Here is a 24,719-nt window from a genome sequence, read left to right on the forward strand (position 1 = left end):
CGCAAGGGACCTGGGTTGAATTCCAGCCTTTGGTGACTGTCCGTGTGGCATTTGCATGTTCAGTGTCTGCGTCGGTTTCCCCCGGGTGCTCCAGTTGCCTCCCACAACCCAAAGGGTTAGGTGAATTGCCTATGTGAAATTTGTCCAGTATTGTCCTAAAATGTGTAGGTTAGGCGGATTAGCCACAGTAGATGGGCAAGCTTATGAGGACAGAGCAGGGTGTTGTTGGGTCTGGGTAAGATGCTCTTTTGGCCTCTTATAAGAGGGAGACTTCGTGCAGACTCAATAGGCCAAATGACCTCCACCAGCACTAAGGATTCTAGTTGAGGCCTCACCAACACACTGTACAACTGCAACAATTTTTAAACTCCAATCACGTTGCAGTAAAGCCCAAAATGCTATTTACCTAAACCATTGTTGGACCTGTCAGTTGGCTTTTTGTGATTCATGTACTAGAACACCTTGATACCCTTTTGCTTCATTCACCTGCAGACTCTCTCCATTTAGATATTAATCTGCCTTTAGATTCCTCATATCAAAGCGCATGACCTCACACTTCCCTACATTAAATTCCATTTGCCTACAGTTTTGGTTCCCTTATCTAAAAAAAGATATAACATTGGAGGCAGTCCAAAGGAGATTCACCATGCTAATTTCTGGGATGAGGGGGTTGTGCTATCAAGAGAGACTAAATAGTTTGAGTCTGTATTTCTTGGAGTTTAGAAGAGGGAGGGGTAACCTTATCCAAGCATATAATTCAATTTCACCTCTTCCACAATCATCCCACTCACTGCACCCCCCCCCCCCCCCCCACACTCCTCCACCCCTATCTTCACTTCCCTCAGTGCCCAACAATAATGTATTCCATGACTGAACATTCACAGCTCTCTCGGGTAAGGAACTCCCAACGACGTGCAACTTTGAGGGAAGTAATTGCTCATCTTAGGTGTTGAGTTGGATCAAATGGAGTTAAATGCGATGAGTAGGGAGACATAGTGCAATGCCACGTAGCTACTATATCATCTAAGACTTTAACATAATAAGGATATAGCTATCCCATAACTTTCAGAATACTCTTGTTCCTATAGCCCTGGATGGCATGAACAATAAATTTTAATCAAATATGCTCCTGAACAGGGCAATGTACGAATCAAATTACAGGTGAAGTAATTTATTTTCAAAAAGAGGGCTGAAGATCTACTTAGAATTAATGACATCTGCAGATATTCAAGTTTTACATTTGTAGATACTCAAGTTTTAAGTGAGCTTTCTGATTCCTAAACACAAGGGACAAATTCCATACGTTAAAAGTAGAGTGCATATTGTGACAGCAAAGTGCAGCAAGAATTACTGCCAGATTTAAATTACAAGAGTGCTCTAATACCTGCACTTGCATGTAGAGGTGTGCTTCTTGCCTTTCCTTTCTTTTCTGAGCCTCCACCCTCTTCTCTTCTTGCAGACGCTCCACCAATTGTTGTGGAATGTTGTGGTCTGTGACAGCTTGTAAAACCTCACCTTTAAAACAAGAGTTTTTAAACACATTTGTATTCACGTAAATTGCCCTAACACAAGCCTAAAACGAAACAAATACCAGCACAAAACTAGTTAAAAACAAGCGTCCTGCACAAGTGAATGACCCAAGTATATCACTAAGTTACTAAGTGTACTCTCCATTTTGCAGGCCAACTTGGAAAGGATTTCACAATCAACTGAACAACAAGTTAACCAATGTTAGTTCAGGAAGAAATGTTGGCCAGTGTTTCTAATGAACAACCTGCTCTTCAAAAATATGCTCTGCAATAATTTTGTATTTACCTGAACAGGAAGATGAAGCCCAAGATCAACATAACTTCTACAAAAAATGCACATACTTGCTAACATGTGAAGGAATTTGTTTTTGACAAAGCACACAATTTTGGTTAGTTTATTAAATTTGCAAAATAGGTTTCTAAACAAATTTAGATCAATACTAAACAGACTTCCAATGTTCAAGACAGCACCCATAAAGTTACATAAATATAGTGATCGACTGTCCATTAGTCTATCAATATCCTACCAATGTACTCAGACTCTTAACAGATTCTACAGTCAATTGCTCAAACGCCAATGTAATTATTTGACAGGAATTTTGTGCCTAACACGAGAATACAAACACATGAAATAGGAGTAGGCCATTTGGCCTCGAGCTTGCTCCACCATTCAGGTAAGATCATGGCTTATCTGTTTTCAGTTCCACATTAACACCTGAAAACCTTGAATTCCCATGCCAACAAGAATTTATCTGCGCTATCTTAAAAATATTCAATAAACCCACTTCAACTGCCTCGAGGCGGAGATTTCCAAAGTCTCACAGCTCTCAAAAAAAAAATCTGCCTCAGCTTGGTCCTCCAAGGCCTACTGCCAATTTTAAAACACTGCCTCCCTTCCCTTGCAACATCCCAGTTCTGGACTCACCCACGTGAGGAAACATCCTTTCAACATTCACTTTGCCAACAGTTCAGGATCTTAATTGTCAATCAAGCCACCTCAATTTTCTAAACTCTGGTGGAGATGAGCCTAGCCTCTCTCATTTATCTTCATAAGACAATCTGTTTATTCCAAGTATCAATCCTGTGACAACAGAGAGTCCTTTTATCGATGATCAGCTACCTGTTAATTGGCTAAATGCACAGAAACATCTGCACAACACTTTCAAAGGGCAGAGTTTGCTATTCTGCATTCAAAACTTGCTTACTTAATTTTGATTCTCTGACGTATACCATCATATAGGCGTTGGTGCAGTGTCGCACAGATAAATCATCATCGTGACCTCCATAGTTATGTTCAATTGCTTCCTCTTTTGTACACCTTGATACAACATCGTCATCAAATTTACACCACTTGGAAAGAGGAAAGAGAACATAATTAAGTATGTCATCCCAAATCATTCCATAGTTAATAAAGGAAATAATCAAAACAGTTAAAAATATTGCTTCGTTATTTCGTTAAACTGAGGCTAGCATTCAGAAGGCTATCAATTAATGTTCAAATACAAAATAAGTTTCAATGAATGTCACCAATGGGCCAATGTGGAAGAATAGATAACACGACAATGCCTTAAGCTTGGGCCATCAAAAACTGAAGGATGTGTTACCATTGTTGGTGTATAATTCGACTGACAAACATTAACTTATTAACTTGCGCAAACTTTTGATAACATATTGCCCCAACAGCATGCACTCAAGATTTTCTTTTAGAAGACTGTGCTAAAGCAATAATAAAATACTGACCGTAGCTCAGGACAACAAGCCAAAGAACTATGCCTTGAAATACAAAAGGGAATGAGTTTACACTAATACTCTCAATTCTGAAAAATCTCACATTGACAACCTCACAACAAAATTTTCAACATCAAAGTACACTGCTCTCGGGTTAAAAGCAATAATCAAGTGTTACTTCAATAGTGCTTCTGGATTAAAGCCGAAAGTATTAAGAGTGGAATTAACCCAGGTGGTGGAGTTAAAGATACAGAAAACAAATTATTCAATTGGTCTAGTCCTATTGACATTAAAAAACCTTGCACATAGCAAGCAAATATCATATATCCACATGATCACCACAGCACAGGAGGCCACCATTTGGCCCATAGAGTCTGTACCAACTTTCCAAAAAAAGCATGTTTACACAGCCCACCCTCCTTGTCCTGCCTTATTCCCGTGCATTTACCATGGTTAATCCACTTAACCTACATATCTTTATATTGTGGGAGGCAACTGGAGCACCCCAGAGAAAACCCACACAGACACGGGGAGAATGTGCAAATCCCAGACAGTCACCAAGGCCGGAATTTAACCCAGATTCGTGATGTTGAGAGGCAGAAATGCTAACCGTGTGCCCGAATTAACTCGGGTGTAAAGTAACTCAGGTAAAAGTTAAGAATCCCAGCATCAAAGTACTCCTCATACGTATGGCTGAAAATCTAACCACTGAACTCAGATGATTCTCCCTGCTCCTCAGTGTCCAAGTGTATTGGTCTCCTTTGGCAGCAATTCACTTCGTCACAGTCTAAAAGGAGTTGCTGTCAAGCTTGTTACTCTGTCAAGATGGGCAAAAGCACAGATTCTCCTGGTCAAAATAGTTCAGTACCATATCAAATGGTGCAGTTCTCCAGGGAAGTCGGTTCTTTAGTTTTAAATTAGAAATTAAAACCAATTACACTCTGAACCACCGCATGCGTTAACTGATGTTAGTAGTTAGCATTCCATCGGTAAATCCTCTAAACTAGGGCCTCATTAAAAATCAGATACTGAAAGTTTTGCAGTAAGGGCTGAGAAAACAACGAGCCTAAAGTTCTCATGCCACTCTACAAAGTCTCCTTATACATGTCATCAGTTTTTCGCCACTTTCTCTAATTTGTTAGTGATTTTCAATTTAATATAGAATTAAGTTGTCACATTGAAGCTTTCAAATATAGTACAGCAGATCAGACTTAGATATTTTGAAACCTATACAGTAACAGTTCGACACCTGTGTATGGGAAAAGTGATGTGCAATAATGACCAGGAAGCCATAAAACATATACACATTTGTTCAACAGGAGTTCAGACAATAAAAGGGCTTTCTATTGCAGGTTGCTCATAATTAACTATCCAGTTGAGAAAATAGCTTGGCCAGAGCTGTGCAACATCTGATAAAACTTCAACTGTGATCAGCCACCCAAATGCCTGTTTTATAGAAAGATTCTGCTGCAAAGGACATTTGTGTCACTTCGACACAGTAGCCAAAATATGAGTAATTAAGAGGCAACTTGAATGGCAAATAGGACTCAAGCTTCCCACTCCAGGCAAACTCTGCTGCATCAGCCACACCAATTTTAACAAGACTGATTTTAGAAATTAGAAGGAACTCAAAATGTCAATGGATCTCTCAACACACTGAAAAATGAAGTCTGAAAGGGCAGGAGTTTATTTTGCTGTTGTGATTTGAAATGATTCTTTCCGAAAGAGAGAGAAAGAAAAGCAAAGTTCCAAATAAATCCCTGCAATTGCATATTTACTAACATTTGTTTTTTTCAGCACCAGTAGCAATTTGAAAAGTTTAACTCAAGACCAAGTGGGACTTGGCATTTCATTTACAAACTTCTATTTCACCCTCCCAACTACAGAGCTGAAAAAGAGAGCATAATGTGTTAAACACACCCACGTTAAAAGTGTTCTCATCGTTGGGGGTAACAATGCAACTTTAAAAGACAAGTTATAAAATTCTCTGTCCACTGAACTTGTTCTTGCAATTTTCGGCTAATTAATGTATGAAAAGAAATTGATCTTCTCACTCAAATTAAAACATTTAATTCTAACTTTCAAAATGATTCAGCAAATTAAAATTCCAGTTGTTCGAGAAGACAGTCATAAATGTGAAATATCCACATTTGATTTCTCGACATGCTGAAAAATGAAGTCCGGAAAGGCAAGAATTTATTTTGCTTATGATTTGAAATTAAATCCTAAAAATAGTGAGAGAAAGAAAATTAAAGTTCCAAATAAATCCCTGCAATTGCATATTAGGAACATTTATTTATTTCTGAATAGCTTCCTTTAAGAGCAGTACTTGTAGTATTTTGGAAAAAGTTTAACTCAAGATGCAGGTAGTAAGGTTGAGCATCCCACCCACAAATGGTGGCCCTAGTAAACTGATCATGAGCCGAACTCTCCTAGGTCAATTACAACACTGTGGCTCATGGGTTATGAAAATTTTTCTTCAAATTTCCACACAAAATCAATATTTCACATACTATCCAAACAATAACTTTGGCTTGCTCAACAATAACACACCCATCAAGTGCAGCTACTTCACCAGTGGTTTATATACTCACTTTACCATCACCCTTAGGGTTTAGGTAGACTACGTAATGTCCACCATGGTTATCTCCACTGTGCACCAACACTGCATGTAGTATGTAATTAGCAGAATCCTTGGGATCGGGTTTCTGCAGAAACTCGTCTAGGGGCAAATGCTCAGGAAATTCAAACCTTAAAAAATAAAATTAAATTGCCCTTAGAAAATACCGAAACAGAGGAGAAAACCGTACATTTTTATATTTCAGCAAGTGTGTAGCAGGAGTCCAAAGTTGGTTTGAGTGTAATTTAGGCTCAATACCAGTAAGCTACCGCTAATACAGCAGTTTTACTCATGTATCGCATGAACAGAAACTAGACTCAAAACACAGTAAAAGGTAACAATTCTAGCACAGACCATGCAAAGTCTCTCAAGCGATCAGTTACATTAATTCTTTGAAGCAGTGGTGATAAAAGGCAGCAACGTGATAAAAGAGGCCTTAATAAAAATGCTAGATCAACTTGAGAATAATTTGTACAACTGCTTGTGACTGCCATTTAATCTGAACTTGTATGCCTAAGATTCCCAAACATTAAGCATACCAAATGTTTGGCACTGCCATACATCAGTTTACTGGGGACGGTCATGATGACAATTGGGAATTCTACTATAGGTTGACTGATGGCACATTGCCAAAGAGTCAGAATTTGTAGAAAAGCTACTTAAAACACTTGCAAAAGGTTGATAAACTATAATTTCCACTCAATGTTCCAGACTATTTAAAAGTCAAAGTAAATGAACTGTCAGTTGTTACCCAGACCAAAAAAAACCATCAGTGACTCAGAAGATTTGACAAGTTGGTTAGATACGATGCAGAACTGACTATCAAAACATATTACAAGAACAATTTCCTATTCCGAAATGCAGAAAATCTCAAAACAGCTAAAACACTAATTTCCACAGTTTACAAAAACTGGAATATTAATTTATGTCCACTTTGCATAAAGTCTTTGCAAATCCTACTGCTGGTTCACTGGAGGTGATTTGTTCCAATAACTGCATTAGGATAATAGTTTTCAAATTGTACAGAGTCAATTTCCAACAGGCTGATTGAAATGCCATACTCATGATTTTTATAAATCTTTCAATTAAACAAGGTGCTTTATCTAGCTAAGTTTACCATGTCTATAAATATATGGAACATTAGGGCAAGAATAAGATGAACAGGAGGTGGAGGAAAAGTGAATCAAACTTATAAATGACATGAATAGATTGAAAAGGAGTTGCACAGCGCACATATATGCTGCATCCTACTGGAACAGTATCTTCTGTCCAAAACACTTGCTTTCGTCAAATCATATTCTGGTCACCTACTTCCCCCTTTCAAATCAAAATATCGGAAGCCAGCTAATTAGAAACTGCACATTGATCATGTGTTCTCTATACTTTGCTTTCTTACAATTAGTGCCTGAAAATAAACAGTATATTTTCAAAGAACACCATTATAAGTATATGGCATGCATACGTCATAATAATCTGAACAGTGGAATGATAAAACTAGCTAATCTTCAAAGTGGCTTACATATAATCAGTATTCAGTACATTATTGCAGAGTAATAAAGTAAACAGGTCCAATGTTTCTCATTATACCAAACTCAAAGATTCACCTGCCACCCTCAACCGTGTACTTGAATCTTGAGGTTTTTTTTTAATATATCAGTTGTTGCTATTCTTAACAGACTCTCTTCCCTGGCCATCAAGTCCTTACTTGCATAAACTGCAGATTCACAAAGTGAATGAGACCCATAAAAAACATACCAAATTCCCAAGATACAAAAAGCATGGATCAGATGCAAAGATCTCAATCAATTAATTACTGCAGAGTATCTCAGTGAGCAGTGGATCCAATATGCAGGAGCGAAGTGGCAAAAACAATCTCTGGCTGTATTCCCCAATGGTCTCCATTGTACTTGCCAAAGGAAACAAGGACAGTAATAAAGTGGAAGTCTCAATGACACTTTGTGGTCAACGATGGTGTCGGACTGATGGAGCTTGGTACCAGACCTTCTGCCTGCCCTCATGGCTACAGCCACTAAGGGAGAACCATGGGGCATTAACAAAAACAAATTAATTCACCAACATCCAGGGTCCAGGATGAGGTATCTAAATGGATACAAAATTCGCTTGAAAGGTGGTTGCAGAGAATTGTTTTTCAAACTGGAGGCCCGTGACCAGCAGTATGCCTCAGGGATCAGTGCTGGGCCCACTGTTATTTGTCATTTATGTTAATGATTTGGATAAGAATATAGAAGGCATGGTTACTAAGTTTGCAGATGACACCAAGATTGATGGCACAGTGGTTAGTGAAGAAAGTTACCTCCAATTGCAACAGGATCTTGATCAATTGGGCCAGTGGGCTGACGAGCGGCAGATGGAGTTTAATTTAGACAAACGTGAGGTGACACATTTTGGTAGATTGAACCAGGGCAGAACTTTCTCAGTTAATTGTAGAGCACTGGGGAGAGTTACAGAACAAAGATCTAAGGGTACATGAACATGGCTTCTTGAAACTGGAGTCAATGATGGACAGAGTGGTGAAAAAGGTATTCAGCATGCTTGGTTTCATCGGTCAGAACATTGAATACAGGAGTTGGAATGTCTTGTTGAAGTTGTACAAGACATTGGTAAGGCCATGCTTGGAATACTGTGTGCAATTCTGGTCACCCTATTATAGAAAGGGTATTATTAAACTAGAAAGAGTGCAGAAAAGATTTACTAGAATGCTACCAGGACTTGATGGATTGAGTTATAAGGAAAGGCTGGGACTTTTTTTCTCTGAAGTGTAGGAGGCTGAGGGGTGATCGTATAGAGGTCTATAAAATAATGAGGGGCACCGATCAGCTAGATAGTCAATACCTTTTTTCAAAGGTAGGGGAGTCTAAGACTAGAGGGCATAGGTTTAACATGAGAGGGAGAGATACAGAAGTGTCCAGAGGGGCAATTTTTTCCACACAGAGGGTGGTGAGTGTCTGGAACAAACTGTAAGAGGTAGTCATAGGGCGGGTACAATTTTGTCTTTTAAAAAGCATTTAGATAGTTACATGGGTACAATGGGTATAGAGGGTTATGGGCCAAATGCGGGCAATTGGGGTTAGCTTAAAGGTTTTAAAAAAAAAGGCGGCTTGGACAAGTTGGGCTGAAGGACCTGTTTCCACACTGTAAACTTCTGCTTTGTAAACCTCTGACTCTTTAGGGACATGGGTACAATGGGTATAGTGGGATATGGGCCAAATGCAAGCAATTGGGATTAGCTTAGGTGGTCTAAAAAAAGGGACAGTATGTACAAGTTGGGCTGAAGAGCCTGTTTCCACACTGTAAACTTCTGCTTTGTCACCTCCTAGTAAGTAGGCAACATGAAGGTTATGTCAAAAAATCTTCCATAAAGGAGACAACAAGGTGTACAATAAAATTTAGAAAATAAAATCAATTGTAGCACGGCAACTTCCATCAGATCTGTGCTGACTCAATTCACTGCTGTTACACATACCTTTCATCATATGCATAATCAGCTATAACAAAACTGATCAACTTGTCATGAGAACTGCTTTTAGTTTTATTATGATGATAGGTGCCTATTAACAATTAGTATTCACCTTTGGAATTTAGGTTTTGTTTCTCTTTGAAGGAGATGTTTTGGCTGTTTTTTTTTTACATCAAATAACCTCATACCTAGACCGAGTCGGAGTCAATATGTACAAAAATACACGTCTGCTTACCTGTCATTTATCTTGATATTTTGATCAGTTTGTGGGTCATACATGAAACGCATAAGCTGAAGATGCAGCACCGGTGGAAAGGTAAGAAACTTCACACCCTTTTCTGCATCCTGTGCACAACACACAAATTAGTTTATATATCAGATATTTGATACAGATAAGCTGACATTCCCCCTAGTGAGAGCTAAGTGATAAAGTAACTATACAGTTCTTGGGGATCTACATGCAGAACTTGTATTGCAAGTAAAACAGCACTTCAACTTTTGCATTAGGTATAAAAACAGCACAGGCCCTTCGGCCCACCAAACCTGCACCGATACATGGGTTCTAGCCCTCTGATCGCCTCTCATTATGTCTTGAACATTGCTAATGTGCCTGCTTCCACTGGTAGAACATTCCAGGACACACCACCCTGTGACAAAAACTTTCCCACACGTCCCCAAACTTGCCACCTCTCACCTTAAACCTGCGCCCTCTTGTAGTCGACCCTCCCACCCTGGGAAAAAGCCTCCGACTATCCATTCTATCAATGCCTCTCAATTTTGCAGACAATCAGGTTATCCCTCAGCCTCCATCTTTCCAGTGAAAATAATCCGAGTTTATCCAATCTCTCCTTGTATCTAAAATCCTCCAGACCAAGCAACAGCCTAGTAAATCTTCTTTGCACCCTCTTCAAAGTATCAAATGTCTTTCTGGTAGTGGGGTGACCAGAACTACACACATTATTTCAAATACAGCTTAGCTAAAGTTTTATATGGCTTTTACCATACTCTGTGCCCTGGTCAATGAAGACCTGCAAGCTGCATGCCTTCTTGACCACATTATCGAACTGTAGTTGGCAACTTCTTCAAATGGCTGCAAACCAGAAGTGCTGTTCAAGCTACAACTCACTGAAGTAATGCCTCTGATCAGTTTTGAAATTAAAGATAGTAAATACAGATCTTTTGTGAACAGATACTGATTAGATTTTAACGACAGGAAATCATTTTACAATTAGTACCAAATTTGTCAGAGTGATCCTCAACGTACTACAGCAAAAAACCTGACCAAAAACATCAAAAGACAGTGGAGGCGGTTCCAACGACTTGCAATAAGACTCCAACTTGGCTATGATTTTATGCAATGGACAACAGAAATGCCAACTGACCCAAACATGATAAAGCCCACTTAACAAAATTATTGTCATTAACGCACCCAATTGGAGCCTCAGTTATGAAACTTGAAATATTTCATCAAATGCATTCTTTTAAAAAAGAAAACTGACATGCGATAGAAAAAGTAATGCAGTGTGTATGATAAAATAATCTCTATTATTCATGCAGTAAAACATTAGCTTCAGATCCCATTCAAAATCTGACTGGTTTTTCATTACACCTGGGTTATATTGTAATTTACTACTGGCCATTGCTAAATTCATGATCAGAATATTAGTTAAATGTAAAAGCTTAACATTTCCTGATAGACTGTATATCAGAAACATACCTGAAAACCGTGCTCACCAGCATCATATTTGTTGTCCCCATCCAGCTGCTCCACTGCTACATAATCTTTGAAAGATTCAAATACTGCAGAACAAAAAGTCAGCTGTAAATTTGCTGCAATTCTGAATATGTATGAAAGTGGATAGATAATAGTTATACTCACTGTTCTTCTTTCCCTTTATACTGAGTTGAATATCATAATAATCTTCTATTCTCTCAGATCGATACTCCACATGTTTGCACTGAATATATGACTTAAAAACAAAATAGGGAAAATGTTAACTGATGTCAAAAGCACCAAAATGTCTTGAAATTGCACGATTGAGTAATTAAATACTTACCACCATCTTTCCCCTGAACAATTTTGGAATTGTGCCCTCTACACAGGTTCCTTTCATTTTATTCTCAACATTATCAAGTAGCTGGAAAAAAATGAAATACTCTATTGTCAAATCAACTACTAATTACTACAAAACTCCCCAGATGAATGCTTCTTGACAATACCGCTAAGGAAATTCTAAAACATTCTTATCAGAACTTGGGCAGTTGTACAAATTTTGCTGCAAGTAGTGGGTCTTGCTCCCAGCTGTACATATCAAATGTGAGTATTTGCTCTTGAGATACGGTGTACTCAAATACTTGTAAAGTATAAAGTTTATTAGTTACAAGTAAGGCTTACATTAACAATGCAATGAAGTTAATATGAAATTACGAGAAGAATTGGTTGGCAAGGAGACTGATTTTAGAGGTGTTGCCATGGAGAATGCACAGGTGACTGAGTTAACTGCCAAGCACTGAAACTTGCTAAGAGCTTACTGGCAGGTGGGAATTTCCATTAGTGCCGATTTATAAAATTACATTTTGCGCAAGTAATTGTTTACATGGGCAGTTTGGAAATGATTTAAAAACTTGAGCTCAGATTAGCAGCCATGTGAAACCTGTCATTTAAGTGTCACAATCTCAAGACTTTTGGAGATCATCTAATTCCTCAAATAATGTTGCAATATCTAGTTTTTATGCTAGCTGTCCTCAGCAGGCACACAGATCTTTCGTTGACAGAGGAAAACAAGCATACGTTATTTCAATTTACTTCATAGTTCAAGTTCTATTGTTTGCTGACATCCCTGCTGCCACCAAGTGGAATATTCTAAACCTATTTTTGCACATGAGCTCCAATAGCTTTATATTCAACTGCAACATTTCTGAAAGATCTACACTAAAGTATGCCTATTAATAGTTCCTCGATTACCAAGTTTACAATATATAATTCGAACAAAGCTCCTTTGAATAAATTCAACAACCAAAGGTGATTCCTTCACAAGAAACAAGCAGCCCAGCTACACAGAACCCTGTCTTCTATTATCTGAGGTAGACAGAGAGAAACAATGAAAAAGTCTTCATTTTAAACAACCTCAATCTTGAAGTGCAGAAAGCGGCAGCAAGCCAAATTGTGGCCGAGAAGAGATGCCAGATATCTAATAGGGTGGCTGAATTCCTTCACAATGTCAAGCAACTTAGGTTTGGTAGCACAGAACTTGACTGTTACTAAAGAGAGATATGTTGAAGCTTCTTGTCTTGCACTCATCAGGACACCAAGAAAATTGATAAGGAGAAACAAAAATGTTGACAAGAGATGAATTAGTTTGGCAAGGAGACTGATTTTAGAGGTGTTGCCACGATGTATGTCCCAGATGACTGAGTCAATTACCAAGCATTGATGGAAATGTAAATTAGATAACTAGACCACAATTGCTCGAGACATTGAGCTAAAGGACGAGTCAGCGATATTTAGCTGAAACAGGCATAATGCTCTCAGTCTGCAGAGAACAAGGCCCTGTGCATTAATAGATGCAGCCTCCAGTACATGCTAACGCACCACACTGCGAGCAAGACTAACAACCTTAAATTGGTTGTCAGTATAATTACTAGGACACCAAGGATTATTCAGCAAATGTTGCCCAATAGTGGAATCACATCTAATGAGTTTTACAGGCACCAGCTGGTTGGTTATGATCTGTGCCTTGCCCATGGTGAACAGGGACTGGGCAATACTGTTTGATGTGATCCACCACTCTTTGGGATGTAGTGTCTACATATTGAGCATCACACTGGCACTGAAAAGAACATACTAAGTAGAAGTAGGCCACTCAGCCCCTTGAATCTGCTCTGCCGTTCAATAAGATAATGATTGAACTAATTATAGCCTTACTCCCTGCTTTCCCCCAATTTTCATCCTCTTGTTAACCAAGAATCTATCTGGCTCTGCCTTATAAATATTCAAAAATTCTGCCATTGTCTCTTGTGGAAGAGGATTCCAGAAGCTCAAAGCATTTTCTCCTGATTTCAATCTTAAATGAATGACCCCTACTTCTAGGTTCTACCACAACAAACTTCTTCACATACAATCTCATTCCTCGTATTAGTCCAAAAGCCCTCTCTGAATTGCTTCCCATGCACTTGCATCTTTCCTGAAATGAGACCAATATTGTACACAATATTCCAGAGGTGGTCTCACTAAGCCCTGTACAAAGTATGAAGTTCCTACTTTTGGATTCAATTCCCCTCACAAATTATAGCATCCTATTAGCTTTCCTAATTATTTGGCCAACCTGTAACACTTGCCTTTTGCAATTCATGCTCTAGATCCTTCTGTACCACAGAGCTCTCAATCCCTCTATTTAGGTAATATCTTATTTAAATCATAATTTTTTTCAAATTCTTCCTGCCAAAGTGGACAATTTCACATTTGCCCTCATTATACTCCATTTGCCAGTGTTTTGCTCCCTCACTTAACCTTTGTGCCTTTGTAACCTCCCCATATCTTCTCCACAATTTACTTTCCTACCTATCTGTGTGTCATCAGCAAATTTAGCATACCTTTGGTCCCTTCATCCAAGTCATTTATGTAAATTGTAAAAAGTTGAAGCCCCAGCAGTGAGGCCTAGCACACCACTCGTCAGATCCTGTCAACCAGAAAAAGACCCATTTATGCTAATGTTTGTTAGCTAGCCAATCTTTACTCCATGCCAATATGTTACTCCCTATGCTATGAGCTTTTATTTTCCACATTAACCTTTGATGTGGCACCTTATCAAATGCCTTCTGGAAATCCAAGCACAGTACATCCACTGATTCCCCTTTATCCACAGAATATACGACTCTTTCAAAGAACGCCAATCAAGTGGTTAAACATGATTTCCCTTTCATAAAACCACATTGACTCTTCTGCCTGATCACCTTGAATATTTCCAAAGCCCTGTTATAACAACTTTAATAATGGCTTCCAACATGTTCCCTGTGATAGATGTTACGCTAAGTGGCCTGTGGTTTCCCTGCTTTCCATCTCCCTCCCTTTTTGAATAATCTTAGAGTGCACGGAACTGGGTGAGTCCCAACATGTATATTAGCCAGTAACAGTAGCTGGTAAATTCTTCGATAAGTAGATGCAAGAAAGGGAGTGAATTTAACTACCCCATTTCAAAGGTGAATTTGAATGTCTATTGCTGAAAAAAGCACGCTAGCGAAGCTTTTCATCCTGCACTCATCAGAAAAGCTGCATAAGATAAACCAACTGTAAAGGGAATAATTCATACTGCATGAAAAAAGTTGAAGACTCTTAATTAGTAGAGGTGTGGCCATGGAGAAGATAGCAGAGACCAGTTAACTGTCAAGCTTGACAAGTCAACCAGCCCGATTTGAAATTCAAACAAGTGTGGTAGTTTATTGTTCTTTGCTACATTCTCCAGAGTCCACCTGCCAACCAATCAACATTCTCTTCTCATGAAGTATAAATTGTTGTTCTCCTCATTGCTTTATCTGAGGAGTGCAAGACAAAACATATTTTTTCAGCAATACTCAAGTTCCTTACAACCAAACTACTTGACTTGGGTATCCCAAGAATTAGCTGTTCATTCGTATTCATGGCCTGATACAAGTCGAGGAACACAATAATAACAAAGGACAGTTCAAAATTTAATTTCAGCTTGGATTTTCCAAACATTAACCTCAGTTGAATCCTACAGGAGATGCATTTTCCATATAGTCTCCAAATGTGCCAATTAAATTAGTCTAAGGGATTTTACTGAAGTTAACATTTAAGACAAATTAAAGAATGCCAAATTTCAAACAATCAAAGCTATTTCTAATGGAGGAGATTGGTTAGTAAATTGACTGTAGCTGAGCTATGGCGATGCAAAAACCAAAGGAAGAACTATAGGCTCACTGGCAATTAAAAAAAACATGTTTGAATATATTCATTTTATTTGCAGAGAACGGGGCACTGCATATAAAAGGGAATTATTTTACTAGCCTATATCGAGGGAACTGCTTCAAAAAGACCAAGGTGGCCTGGTTTGCACATTTCTGACAGTGTAGAACACACTTTCTTCCCCTTCACTGAACACAAACCTAGCATGGAGGTTTCAACCAAAAATGAGTTAGAACTCAGTTTTGTGCATAACTAATTCAAGTTATACTTGAAATAAGTGATTTAAAATTGATTCATAGTATCCAGAGATTTTTAAATTTGGTACAGGTTTAACCTTGGCAGTAATGTAAGATTAACCAAATGCAAATCAACAAACACTGCAAAAGTACTTACCACTCTGCACAGTTCCTGAACATCGTGCTGCATAAAACTATCTAGTGTTTCCCACCTAAACAAGAAAATTAAACATTTTTAGGACAATGCTAACCAACACTAATGAAATGTAATTGTCACACTGTGCAAGATGTACCGCAATAGGTTTTTGCATGTTATACCATCACTAGCCTCAGATTCTGCATATTTATGCTAATTGTGTATAGGCAGTAACAAAATAAACATTTCAAACATGGATTCCACCCCTCCCCACCTCACGTTCCCACAAATCACAACAGCCTGAATAGTGCTGTGCAGGCTTTGTACTCAGTTAGATAACATATGCACAACTGTGCTAAAAGCTTAAAAGGGCTGCGCACTTAAAAATGGACTGCACAGTGACCGAACGTTTAAAAGAACATTGACTCCCTGCCCACTTGTCATTATTCACATCCTCTTTGCTCACTGATTGAAGTGCAGTCTGCAGACAGCGAACAGATCACTGGCTCAAGTTTGCACGATGTTTTTTTGCCATGAGTAAACAGATACAAAGAGACATTCAAGGCCACATTTTTCACTTATTGTTAATTAGATTACTACAAATCAGTTTAAGGATGTCAATGGGCTACAATGATAAATGACTATTCACTGCACTAACTATCAAGACACCATCCAAATGTTAGTATCCCATTTGAGTCACTCAGCAACTGACACTGAGTATTAAAACCTGGTTGAAATGTAAATTGACAAGGATAGAATCATATTATAGAATCCTTACAGAGCAGAAGGTTCCCATTCACCCCACTGAATCCGCACTGACTGAAATATTTCACCCCACAACCATACATATTTATCATGGCTAATCCATCTAACTTATACCTTGGAACGTTAATAGAAAATTTAGCATGGCCAATCCACCTCACCCACACATTTTCAGTCTGTGGGAGGAAATTGGAGCAACCAGAGGAAACTGCAGCAGACACGGGGAGAATGTGCAAGAGTCACCCAAAGACAGAATTGAACCTGGGCCCTTGATTGCTGAGGCAATAGTGCTAACCAGTGCCACCATGCCACTCCTGTGCTGTGCCGCTCAGTAAATCGTCCAAAAATGCAGCCTTAATTCTTGAAGAAGGCAAGTGCAAGCTTTTTTCATATCTACATTCAAGCATTCATTCCTTCTTACCCAAAAGACTTAGTCAGTTTTTTAGTTCCAACTGGTTTGTCACTGTGCTGCAGTTCATAGAACACCCGTTGCAATGCTAAGGGGACACTTTTTGATGAATCATCCCCTTCTGTTGGCATCATATAGACAGCCTATGCAGGACAAAGAAAATCAGATCAACCAACAACATTGGAAATATGAAAATAAAGTTGAGCAAAATTTCAGCCATGGCAAGTTTGCCAGTTTTATTGGAGAAAAGATTTCCAAGTTTAGTGCATTTTAATTGATGTACAAAATGTCTTGTGCATTTACATTGACATCAGCCACAATCTCCTTAGCATGCATTTTGATTTCTGGTCCAAAGGCAAGCCTTTCCCACTGCAACCAATCAAGATTTTGTTCCTGTTCCAACTGTGATTTGCAACTCGTACTGAGTAGAGTTTCACAGCAACTGGTTTCCAACATCACACCCAGCCCCAACTGCCCTGCAGCATTTTATGCAGGCAAACTATTAGCACACCAATGTGCAGACATCTAACACTATCATAGCCAAGAGCAAATAAAATCTGAATTTAAGCTAGGATATTTCAGGTGAACTGTTCAACAAAATATCAAGGCAAATTTAACAAGTCATATTTGCATACCTTTGGGGGAAAAGCAATCTTATATTTAAATGTATTGGCAGAGAGCAGTGATTTAAAACCATCACATCAAAAAAGACACACAACTTTTATATTTTACCAAAATAGTACTTTATTTCTCAGTGTCTTCTTTCAAAATGACAGTTTTAAAAAAGTGGAAATTATGCATGCCCACCTGATAATTTAAAATAAAAAGCTACTTGGCACGAGCCCCCAAACCACAAGTGGATACGACTACAACAAAGCTCACTTCTTTATATACTGAATTGGCATTCAAACTTCAAATGAACGGTCTGAAAATCCTCATCATACAAGGGTGACTACTATCAGCCCATGATATTATAGGGGTACTACCAAATAAAACTCTTCTTACAGCAACATTGTTACTGCTTGGAATAAACAAAGAAGGGCTAGAAAATACAGACATCAATAAGAGCCAAAAGTGCGCATAAAAAGATGCTCAAGAAACATGTTAAAGGCTGGAGAAACACCGGGTGCAGGCAAAAGATAAGTCTCGTACAGCCTCAAAAAGGCATGGATGGGTGATGAGGAATTGCAACACCAAAAAGCACACAGGGCAGAATCAAGGATACATCCTATTTTTAAACAGTAGGCAAGTCAAACATGAGACTTTAAAACCAAGCCAGGTTTAGTCTTTACTCAACACTTGTAAGCACACATTATAGCATAGATCACAAGCAGGAAAAGATTTAACTGATGTAGCACTCCCTGGCACAGGTGGATTGGAGGCTGATCATAGCACTCTGTATTCCACTATGGGAAATACAACTGATGGGAGTTCCAATACATTGAAATTCAATTTGCAAGTAGAAAAAAAACAACTAATGCAGTAGTCACTATTTCATTTTTTATAACTTAAAAGGAGGTGCTTATGCTACTAGTTCTTAGCAGCATCTTCAGTTACTGTGTGCCATGTCTAAAGCAACAAAAATCAGAAGCACAGCATGCAACACATTCATTGCAACCATTTATTTTCAGGGTTGAGAATAGCGAACGTCCACCTCACCTTTCGCAGCTGATTTGTGAAGAACAATGTCTGCAATAAACTGTTCATGTAACAGGTTGCTCCTTGGTTCTTCAAGCCTACATAACCTGTGTGCTTCTTGGAATCCCACCTAGAATTACAAGAGTACATCGATTTCAGCTTTTCAATGCAACATATAGTTTCCCTTGAAATACCTGTAAGCAGTTATGTTAAAATTCACTACTCTTCAATTTTCTCTCATGTCCTGTGCAATCAGAGGTTAGGTGATGATTGGTAAACAGGTTTCCGACTTCTCCCATCCCCAAAATATTCCATTACTTAGCAAAAAGTAGTCACATTATGGATATAGTTTTAAGCTCAATTCACAATCACCATTTGTGTGAACTTCTCAAACCTAGGAAACTTCCAAAGTACCTCATAATATACAATTTAAATGCAATACTCACGCTACTCCATGTGGAGCATCAGCCTGAACAAAAACTTCAAATGCAACCTTGTCATCTTCTATGAAACCCTTTTCAGCATCCGTTGCTTCCTAAACAGATTTTGAACAAGTATTAAATAGCTCTTCAATAAACATGCTATAGATGTCAGAGTTAACTCAATTTCTAAAGCCTCAAAAAAAATCCTTCCAAAAACCCTGGGCCAATTTAAACACCAAGTATAAAAGTGAACTGCTGGTGTGGGTGATCACCATTGTCAATTTGCCATGCAGGGTCTGCTCTGTGGGGGCATATCTTAAATTCCCACGCATCTTCATAACAGCCCGTTATCACCCATTTGATTCCTTGTACCCAGTTACAGCATACTTAAACATCCATTTGTGGGTGACTAAAGAGTGCATAGCAGGTCAGGCTGAAAAAGGGGGTTAACTCCTCTGCTGAGTCAATGCAAAAACTGGAATTTTGAAACTGAAATGCTGTGGTCATCTTGCATGCCAAATTGACTTGTCTGCACCAATTTGTGGCTACCTATTCCATAGCCACCTCAAAAGGTTATTATGGAACATTTGGCCATGCAATTTTAATCCAACTTCATTCAATAAATATTCCAGACAGATTAAATGTAAAATATAAATAAGTTAACGTTTCATATACAACACAGGATCGGACTTCCTGTAACCTCTTTCACGAGACAACTTGGTCAATGGTTAGCTTGGGTGAAGTTACATGAGCACATTCTTTGAAATCCAATGATGCACACAGGACCCATCTTGTTATCTAAAACCTCTCAACTATCTAGCAACTCATTTATGCAAGTACAATTAGAGCAACACAACTCCCTATGCAAGGATTGAAACATAAGTGATGGCCACAGGGAATGCTTCCCACAAAGACAAAAGTAAACTCAATGTGCACAGGTTCAGATTTGGAAGTGACAGAACAAGTGAATACTCCAGAAAAATAATCCCTGAACAATCAATTTTATAGAGAAATAGGTTAAAAATGCAAAGAGAATAATTATGCAAAGTTAACAGAAGAAAAACCGATCACTTTTAGGATAATTAAAGAATAAAATGGGCATTCGGAGTACATAAAACGGCAGTGAAGATGAATAAATGAGATTAAGCACAGTAATTCATCTTACCTGTACCATTACAGTAAGAAGCAAATTAGAACTACAGGATAAAAGTTGTGGATTAATAGGAGATGAAGGGAAAACAATAACTCAAATGTTTAGAATAGCAAATATCCTGAGGGCTACGAAATCAATACAGATGTACCAAATATGATCAGAGACTAAAGGTTTATCTTATGGGGAAATGGTATATTGTCTATGTACTTGTACACTTGAACTTTAAATCTTTTACAGGTTCTGGAGGATGGTCCACATTTCAGTGTTTGGAGGGAGAGAAGAAGAACTGAAACTAATTAGATAAATCAATGGAAAATTACACTAAATTACTTCTTTCAATTTAAGCCAGTGTTGGAATAGCTTTATTGAAGGAGTCTAGTGCATTGGCAAATTTATGTTCACGTTTTGACCATTCAACCACATTGGTCAACACAAACGCCAAACCCAACCATATGTTCCTGTTGGGCAGAGTCCAGTTCACTCAGTTAGATCCGAACAATGCTCTTATTCCAACAAGATCATGGCAGACCGCGAAGACACGGACGACCCTAAATTACACAAGATTGCCCAAATATATTATAGAGCAGCAATTAAGGTCTCGTGACAATATTCACAAAATAATTCAAAATTAAGGATCGATAGAGGCATGCCCTGTGATGCTGCAACATTTTTGTACTTCAACAAGCTTGCCTGTATTCTCCCACACATCCATTTCACTTTCTTGCAGCAGTTTTGAAACATAGAAGATAAGTCAAGCACATTTCACATTCAGCCTGACTAATCAAAAACCTTTGATTGCAGAAAATGTAAACTTTCAACACTCACGCTCCAAGTCATAAAATTAGAGAAACCCCAGTCATTCTCCTTGTGAAAGAAAAGATGACTGATTCTTCTACTAAATGACTTCTCTTCATCTTTATAGTTGATTATCTTCAAAACAGCTTGGGCATGACAGGACCATGATCTATACAAGAGAAAATCAGTTACTTAGTCACACAAATTCATCATCTTCTCCAGCTAGGAGTAAATGCACAAATTCAAAAGCCACACAACTGACAGACATGCATTAGGTTACATTGTACAACAGAATGGCAAAAAGCTAATCATGATTTTTGAACTCAGGAATAGTATATATATGCTGAACTAGCATCCTAATTATCCAGTTCCAAATCACACCAAGTTCTAAAGGGAACTCAAAGCATTTAGTAATTCGCAGCTCGTGCAAGTGGGAAAGAAAAACAGGTTGCCTGACAGTCATAAAAACGTCACCATCCTTCAGGTAAAGTAACACACCAACCAATTACTGCTTTATGCTTGAGCCCAGCCCTCCATCACATCTGGTTCAAACTCCTTTGTTGTGACCTAGCAAAGCATCAAATTTAAGAAGTAGCTAAAGACGACTGGCAACCACTACGTTATTCTCAGCGCAACTAAGGATTGATCAGCATCAGCAAATCAATATGGGGGAAACTTTCAAGTCCCTGATTTAAACCTGTTGGCCCTTCCATCCCTGGACTAGAACCCTTCAAACTCAGGTGTTAATAGAATCCTTAAAGCGCAGACAGTTGTCATTTGGCCCACTGGGTCTGTACCAACTCTCCACCAGTCTCCTAGCCAGTCCCCATCCTTGAAACCTCATGTATTTACCCTGCTAATTTCTCTAACCTATACATCCTGGGACACTAAGGGGCAGTTTAGCATGGCCAATCCACTTGATCTGCACATCTTTGAACTGTGGGAGGATACCCACACAGACACTCGAGCAGAGATAGATATAGGACAGATGTCAGAGTTAAGTTCTTTACTCTAGTAAGGGCATGGAATGCTCTGCCTGCAACACTAGTGGCCTCGCCAACATTAAGGGGATTTAAATGGTCATTGGATAAACATATGGAAGATATTGAAATAGTGTAGGTTAGATGGGCTTTAGATTGGTTTCAAAGGCACAACATCAAGGGCCTGTACTGTGCTGTAATGTTCTATGGTGACAACATGCAAACTCCACAGTCACCCAAGGCTAGAATCTAACCAGGTCTCTGGTGTTGGAAGGCAGCAGTGCAAACCACTCTGCCACTGTGCCTTCCTCCACGGACACAATTTACAGTAGCTGCTGTAGATCTTTGGCATTAATTGAGCACAGATCAGATGCTAATTCCATTTGAAATATTATATGCCTTCGAAACAAATGAAATTATTATAGCTTGTATAGTTTTGCAAGGATAATAACAACATTTTATATTTAGTTAACTGATCTACCCCATGGTCCCAAAGTGTCTTTATTGGTGTGGACATGAGTGGCCAGGCCAGCATTTACCGGCCATCTAATTGCCTTCAAGGTGGAGGTGGTGAGCTTGAACTGCTGTTGGACATTTGGTGCTGCTAGGAGAGGAGTTCCAGGATTTTGGCTGAGCGACAGCAAAGGAACAACGATATTGTTCCAAATCAGGACAGTGTGCAATTTGAAAGGGAACCTTTAGGTGGTGGTTTTCCTATGCATCTACTGCTTTAGCCCTTGGAGATGGCTGAGGTTACATAATGCATTTCACTTCCCTTGCTTCACCTTTTATACATCATTCAGTTAACACAAAAGCATGCTTAAGATATATTTTAGGACCATAGAGGTTTTTGTAGATTAGGTCAATTTTTTCCTCAAACTATATTACGTAATATTAGATTATTATTCACAAGATTCTTATGTTTAAACATTTCAGCCTTCAAGACATTAACTTTTCCTTACGTGGAATCAGACTCAGCATTGCATTGTAGGAAAAATCCAACGCTCTTTTGATGAGGTCGATCAGGATGGAAGCGAGGCATTACCATAATTTTCCATGGCAAATTTCGCACAAAACAAGGAGGACTCAGCACAGACTCACTGAGCCTACTAAACCGTTCCACAGTGAAACGAAATGTGGCCTCTGATCGCCAGCTGGTGTCTGTTGAGGATGAAAAGTAATTTTAATACAACGAAACAATTTTAAGATCAACAACTTGCCTCATTTAATGGCATCTAAATCAGATTTGTGGCTTCTCAGAGCTAGCAGAATTCTAAGTCAATACTTTGACCATCTGACTGATGTAGTGCAAAAGTTACTTTCACCAGCAAGCCATCATAATTCCTGCATGTTGTGAAAATATCAGCATCCAATTTTTCAATTACAATTGGACATTTTCAAAATGTGAATTTCAGCTTTTCTTATAGACTCCCGTACACCTACACTTGTGTTTTTTGGGAGGCAAGGTGAGGCAGCTTGTCTCCCAATTTCAAGCATCAGTCTCTACTCAACGTTCCACCTCCACAAGCAATGAATTCACTTGATATCAAAATGTGCAAAAATGCATAGGAAGTTCACGAGAACTATACAATAATAATGATCGATTAGGAATAAAGACACTCCTTTCCAACTTTATCATTCATACTAAGAAAAATGCCATCCAAAAGAGGAGCTTGAAGTAAATAGTGGATACATTGTTGTGGCATTTGCTCTCCACTATTACTTACCGTAGCTACTGCCTTCCTCGTTCTCAAAGATTCCTTGCACAAACAATTTGGGAATGGGCAAAATAGAACTGAGATACTGTTCCTCCAGAAAACATCTCACCCTGAGACATTAAATGGTCTTTTCCCATGACGCTGCACGCAAGATACCATTATTTGCTTGCAGGAGGCTGCTCCAAGTTGCCAACAGCAAGAATATGGAAACATTATCACAAAACATGGAAGGTCAGACATTTGGATCAGGCCTATCAGGAGTTCTGTAGGCAGAGGTCGAACCTCTTCAAAATTTAAGCCGATTTCCACTCTAGGTAATTAATATTTTCCTCGTGCTCTACCTCCACAAGTAAATAGTAAAGGACAACAGTATAAAACATCTTCTAGTGAAATATTGAGGAAGCAAACGACATTTCATGTATGGTATAGTGGCAAAAGATTCACATCCTCACTTCAACAAGTGATCCCTGGAAGTACAATGCAAGACAGCATCACACTAATGGATGCCTTTCATATAGGTCTTAATAAGGGGATGGGTGTTGCATGACTCAAGACAAGGTCCTGCAAACAGAAGATGTGAAAGGGGAAATAGAAAGCCATTCAAGGGTGTAATGGCTTCAAAAGAACAATATCCCAGATGTCCTTTTCACCACAATGACAACATTTCATGGAAGTTACAGAAATAAACTTTAAAACATTCTTCAGACACAAACACAGTTTTTTTGGTAACAGACAGAATTCAAGGAACCCAGATTTATCACGTACAAGAACAATACCAAAGAATAAAATAAATCAAATCAGTGATCAAGGAATGAGAAGTTTAGATTACACAAGTCTGCAGATTTAGGAGTAAGGAAAGAGAAATGAGTTAAGGAGATAAGGATTATACAAATGAGTAACAGTGCTTCGGCACCTATGATTCACGGTTAGCCAAGATGACTTGAAAATTCCCAACATTTTCAATCCCCTGAGGGCCTATCCCTCTCGTCTTGAATCTCATTCAGCCCCACAACCCTCCCAGATATTCTCACTCATCCAATTGTGAAGTTGAGCATGCCCAATTTTACCTGTTCTACAATTGGTGGCAATGCTTTTGGCTGCTTAAGCCCAAGATTAGAAATCTCTCTCTACCCCTCTATCTTTAAGGTATTTCTTAAGACTCGCCTGTTTGACCAAAGTTTTAGTTATCTGC

The 24,719-nt window shown here is 38.7% G+C and overlaps 1 protein-coding gene across 5 annotated transcripts in view; it reads right to left on the reverse strand.

The window, feature by feature from the left end:
* usp7 (ubiquitin specific peptidase 7 (herpes virus-associated)) overlaps nucleotides 1-24,719 on the reverse strand; it is an 81,779-nt gene that overhangs the window by 26,805 nt on the left and 30,255 nt on the right. For all 5 annotated transcript variants that reach the window (XM_080206940.1, XM_080206939.1, XM_080206942.1 and 2 more), the window contains exons 3-15: nucleotides 22,772-22,970; nucleotides 20,860-20,998; nucleotides 18,906-18,994; nucleotides 18,481-18,589; nucleotides 16,834-16,964; nucleotides 15,672-15,726; nucleotides 11,413-11,493; nucleotides 11,235-11,325; nucleotides 11,073-11,155; nucleotides 9,591-9,700; nucleotides 5,852-6,008; nucleotides 2,735-2,879; nucleotides 1,385-1,515 (exon numbers count right to left, since the gene is read on the reverse strand). In XM_080206940.1, coding sequence (XP_080063066.1) covers nucleotides 1,385-1,515; nucleotides 2,735-2,879; nucleotides 5,852-6,008; nucleotides 9,591-9,700; nucleotides 11,073-11,155; nucleotides 11,235-11,325; nucleotides 11,413-11,493; nucleotides 15,672-15,726; nucleotides 16,834-16,964; nucleotides 18,481-18,589; nucleotides 18,906-18,994; nucleotides 20,860-20,998; nucleotides 22,772-22,970 — 1,520 coding nt within the window. The remainder of the gene's footprint in view (nucleotides 1-1,384; nucleotides 1,516-2,734; nucleotides 2,880-5,851; nucleotides 6,009-9,590; nucleotides 9,701-11,072; nucleotides 11,156-11,234; nucleotides 11,326-11,412; nucleotides 11,494-15,671; nucleotides 15,727-16,833; nucleotides 16,965-18,480; nucleotides 18,590-18,905; nucleotides 18,995-20,859; nucleotides 20,999-22,771; nucleotides 22,971-24,719) is intronic.

Source organism: Carcharhinus amblyrhynchos, chromosome 18 (assembly GCF_965287045.1).
Source record: "Carcharhinus amblyrhynchos chromosome 18, sCarAmb.v2.hapA, whole genome shotgun sequence".
Taxonomy (NCBI): domain Eukaryota; kingdom Metazoa; phylum Chordata; class Chondrichthyes; order Carcharhiniformes; family Carcharhinidae; genus Carcharhinus; species Carcharhinus amblyrhynchos.